Genomic DNA, 5,366 nt, shown 5'->3' on the forward strand with positions numbered 1-5,366 from the left:
TTTTTTCCAAACTTGTCTTATACTGCATGACCCCTTAGGTTGACTTGGGTTTGTACCATATATATAACTAGATAATGTTGGCGGTGCTATGCACCGTCCAATAATATAAATGATATGTTTTGGGGCTAATAACCGAGTTTTTTGAAGCGATTGTTTGCGTGGATAAAGGAATAAGTTTTTTTATCACAAATTTGTACTTTCTTTGATGCTATTTAAGGCATAATAAGACTACCCACATACAACATTTTTGAAATATTTTATGTTGTCAATTATCATGATTTATAGTATTTTTATGATAGATTCACTTCAAGAATCAGTGGAATTTTTTGTATTTTTTTCAAAACATATTTTATACTGTCAATTATCATGATTTATAGTATTTTTACGTAATTTTTAAATATAAATAAAAAATAAAAAATAAGACAAATAAATTAAAATGGACCCAATATATGTTATTTGTGTTGTCTCCGTTCAACTATCAATTGTTCGGTCAACTCAACAACATAAGTGTTGCTATAATACATTTGAAAAACAAATCAAGCTTTGAATCAATCATGAAGAAGAATTTTCTCTTATTGATTCTTCTCTTTCTAATTCAATTTTCTGTATCACTTTCTTCCTCAAATGAGACTGACCAACAAGCTTTACTGGCTTTCCAAAATCTTATTACACCTCCCAATCATTTTTTGGCCAATAATTGGACCAAAAATACTTCTTTTTGCACTTGGTTTGGTGTCACTTGCAGTCCAAAAAGGCAAAGGGTTATAGCCTTGACTCTTCCTAATTTTCAACTAAAAGGCACAATTTCCCCATCGTTGGCCAATTTGTCCTTTCTCAGTGCTCTCAATCTCAAGAACAACTGCTTCCACGGTGGCATCCCTTATGGACTTGGCCAACTGCCTCGCTTGCGAGTAATTAACGTTAAAAACAACCAGCTCAACGGAAGTATACCGACAAGTCTATTTCAACACAGGAGAGTTCAAGTAATTTCATTGGCTTTCAATGAACTCAGTGGTGAAATGTGGAGAGGGCCATGGTATGTACCCCAACTGAGCGTCTTAAATCTCAGGAATAATAGCCTCACGGGTATAATCCCTCCTTCTGTTGGAAATGCCACACAAATGATGAACTTCAGTTTGTATGGGAATAGAGTCAGCGGCAACATTCCAAAGGAGGTCGGTAATCTGAGCCAGATTGCATTTTTATCCTTGGCCGATAATCAATTAACAGGTTCCATTCCCGCAACACTGTTTAATATCTCGTCCCTACTTGCCGTATCTGTGTCACTCAATAGCCTTTCTGGTCCTCTCTTGCTAAATGAAGGCAATATTGTGTCGAATCTGTACTATTTAAGTATATCTAAAAACCAAATTTCTGGTTGCATTCCTTCCAACATATGCCAACTCACGGAGCTCCAAGTTTTGTCCATATCTTTCAACAATATAGCTGGAGACATACCCAGAAATATTGGTTGTTTATCCAAACTCGAGAAATTTTATATGGGTGATAATCCAATAAAAGGGACTATTCCCACTTCATTGGGAAATATTTCCACTCTGCAATATCTTGATTGTATCAACAATTGGATGGAGGGGCAAATTCCTACGGAATTAGGGAAGCTATCAAATTTGAGGCAATTACGCTTTGACAATAATTCTAATCTTATTGGTGAAATTCCAGAGGCTATTTTCAACATATCTTCTTTGGAAGTGATTGGTTTCAATTTCAATAACCTCTCGGGGAGAATTCCAACCACTACAGGTCTTCATCTTCCGAATCTTGAAGTACTTGAGTTGGGAGTCAATCAGCTGGAAAGGGAAATTCCATTGTTCATAACAAATGCTTCCAAGCTTCAGATACTGGAGCTAGATGATAACTCTCTCACAGGAACTATTCCTAATAATTTGGGGAATCTTCATGAGCTGCGCGCACTGATCCTACATGATAATCAACTTACCAATGAACCAAGAGAGAGTGAGTTGCGATTCTTTGATTCTTTGGCGGACTGTAGGATGTTGCGATATCTATTAGTGGGCAACAATCCGTTGACTGGCGTTCTTCCCAATTCTATTGGGAATCTTTCATCTACTATTGAAGACTTTCATATAGGACATGCGCACATCAATGGCCTCATCCCCACAAGTATAGGCAACATGACCGGTCTTACATCCCTAAGTCTTGGCAGAAACAACTTGACAGGGAGTATTCCTTCTGATGTTGGTAAGCTTAAACAACTCCAAGGGTTGTATCTATATAATAATAAATTGCAGGGACGTATTCCAGAGGCAGTATGCCATTTATCTAATTTGGTTCAATTATTTCTGGATGGTAATGAGCTCTCTGGATTAATTCCAGAATGCTTTGGAAATCTTAGCATGCTACAACATCTTTATTTGGATTCTAATAAATTTTCATCAAAATTTCCGTTGAGCCTTTGGAAGATGAGTGGTCTTCTCTATCTAGACGTGTCAAAGAATTCAATAGAGGGAGAAGTTCCATCAGATATTGGAGGACTAAAAGCCATTGTAGAACTATATCTTTACAATAACCACTTTTCAGGTGTAATACCAACCAGATTGGGGGAGCTCCAAAACCTGCAGTATATTGACCTATCGAACAATTCATTTTTTGGCCAAATTCCATTATCCTTTGCCAACTTGATAAGCTTGGAATTCTTGAATTTGTCTTTAAATGCCTTGTCTGGTACAATTCCTAAGTCTTTGGAAAAACTCTCATACCTTAAAGGCATTAATGTTTCATTTAATGATTTAGAAGGTGAAATACCGAGTGGTGGCGTGTTTGCAAATTCCACTTTGCAATCATTTCTCGGGAACAAAGGTCTTTGCGGAATGCACATATTGGAGATTCCTGCTTGTGCTATCACTAATCCTGGAAAACAATCAAAGCCTAAGGAGGTTGTGCTAAAAATTGTTACTCCAGTGGTTATAGCATCCTTTCTGATATTCTTGTTCGTTTCAATTTGGATAATGAAACAACACAAGAAAGGAAAGTCTAAAGATGTTGAAAAGGTACCGGAGATCGGGACTCATCAATTAGTTTCTTATCACGAGATTCAACGAGCAACAAATAATTTTGATGAATCCAATTTAATTGGTGAGGGAAGCTCTGGCTTTGTGTACAAAGGCACATTATTTGGTGGAACTGCAGTGGCCATAAAGGTTCTGGATTTGGAAAATGAGCAAGTATGCAAGAGGTTTGACACCGAATGTGAAGTGATGAGAAATGTTAGACATAGAAATCTTGTTCCGGTGATTACTACTTGTTCTAGTGACTATATAAGAGCCTTTGTTCTGCGATATATGCCCAATGGGAGTCTTGAGAATTGGTTGTATAGAGAAGAGTATCACTTGAACCTCCTTCAAAGAGTCTCCATAATGCTTGATGTGGCTGTGGCAATCGAATATCTACACCATGGTCATAACACTCCAATAGTTCATTGCGACCTGAAGCCAGGAAACGTTCTTTTGGATGAAGATATGGTGGCTTATGTTGGTGATTTTGGAATCTCTAAGATTTTAGCTGTCAGCAAGTCCGTGGCACATACAGAGACATTGGGCACTCTTGGATACATTGCACCAGGTATAATAAAATCTACTCTCATTGATTTTCTCTTATCATAATAAAGCCTCTCCAAGTTATAGAAGTAAAAAGAGAATTATTGTTGTATTTCAATTGAGTAACTTTTCTTCATTCCTTTTCTAAGAATATGGCTCGGAGGGAATAGTGTCCACTAGTGGTGATGTTTATAGCTACGGCATCATGTTGATGGAGGTTTTGGCGAAAAGAAGGCCAACAGATGAAGAGATATGCAATGGAAATCTTAACTTGAGGAAATGGATCACACAATCAATTTCAGGGAGTATGATGGACGTTGTGGATGCCAATATTTTTTCTGAGGACGAACAAATCACTAGTAAAAGTGAAATCTGCATAGCGTCCATGATAGAATTGGGCTTAGACTGCACAAAGGAAATGCCGGAATCAAGAGTGACTATGAAAGAAGTAGTGAAGAGGCTTAACAAAATCAAGAACGCATTTCTGGAAACATAGAAGTCATGGTGTTCTTTTCTGAGCTGCAAATTAATATGATGCTTTTTGTTTACCTGGTTTTTTTAATAAAGTTGTTGTATAGTACTACTTGAAGTCTTTGAGTGGTTTTGGACCTAATTTACTCTATCTATTTGTGATATGTCTTGAATGCTTGAAAGAATCAGAAATAAAGGTGTTTAGCTGCACTATTTTGTTTTTTGAATGTGATGAAACAATTAGTGAATTGAGCACTTCTCATTTCCTTGTACTAATTAATTATTGTCTTCTTTGGACTTCACCTGCACAAGTATTCCAACAAGCCTATCTTAACTGCAGAGAGTTCCAAAGAAAAAATTGTAATCTGAGGCAGCTTGCATTTATGTCCTTGGTCGATAATCAATTAACAAGTTTCATTCACGCAACACTGTTGTCCCTCCAATGGAATATTGTGTGAAATCTGAAGTTTCTAAGTATATCTTACAATCTAATTTCTAGTCACATTCCTTCCAACAACATAACTGCAGAAATACCCTCGAAAAATCAAGTAGTTTTCCTTTGGAAAGATTAGTGTGAGGCTTCTGTTATAATCCTGAGTTTAATTTCATTGAAAATATGTTTTAGATGTTATTTTCATACTATGCTATAGACATATGATCATTTATAGGTTGAATGACACTTTGATCGCTATAGATCTCTTAAAGACCTTGCTATTTTAATACTCAAGATTATTCATAAACAATGTCACATTTATATAAGAGAATCAATAAACATTTCTGTTATAACTTTAGTGACCTGAGTATGAGTATAAGCTGAAAGAGATGAATGCTACTTAACTGCACATTTTTCCCACTTCACATAGCAGATAGGAATTCAACTGGGAGAAGAAAATCATAGCAGTTATTTTCTCATTGCAAAATGGTACTCCTTTGTTGAGTTAAACAAGAATTAAGGGTGTATTCGGTCGGTACACGGGAAAAGTATAAAAAGACAATTTATAAGGAGAGAGATGTTTTTACTGTGGTTGTTTCCGGTGGTTCACTTATCAAGTCTCTCAGGTAATGATTGATTAATTCTCTTCGTTTCTACTAGGAAGTATCATTTTGGGTTGCTAAGGTTTGTTGCCAGAAACTGGTGGAGCCACCATATATTGATTCAATAGACTGGTCGAAATGGCACGTTTTCTGGGTGGATGAGAGAGTGGTTCCAAAGGATCATCCTGATAGCAATTATATATGATGGTTTTCTATCCAAGGTATATTTGCAGCCCTTCCTACAATATATTGATTTTATTTAGTGCTGCCAACATACTGTGTAGT

General features: G+C 36.5%; 1 protein-coding gene across 1 annotated transcript; it reads left to right on the plus strand.

Annotated features, from left to right (window-relative positions):
* The first annotated feature begins 554 nt into the window (after nucleotides 1-554).
* LOC125818860 (LRR receptor-like serine/threonine-protein kinase EFR) lies at nucleotides 555-4,071 on the plus strand. The gene is made up of 2 exons (XM_049498374.1): nucleotides 555-3,600; nucleotides 3,725-4,071. The coding sequence occupies exons 1-2, from the start codon at nucleotides 555-557 to the stop codon at nucleotides 4,069-4,071; spliced, it is 3,393 nt and encodes a 1,130-aa protein (XP_049354331.1).
* The last annotated feature ends 1,295 nt before the right edge of the window (nucleotides 4,072-5,366 follow it).

This window comes from Solanum verrucosum, unplaced genomic scaffold (assembly GCF_900185275.1).
Source record: "Solanum verrucosum unplaced genomic scaffold, falcon-dt-bn FXZP01000252.1, whole genome shotgun sequence".
NCBI classification, from domain to species: Eukaryota; Viridiplantae; Streptophyta; class Magnoliopsida; order Solanales; family Solanaceae; genus Solanum; species Solanum verrucosum.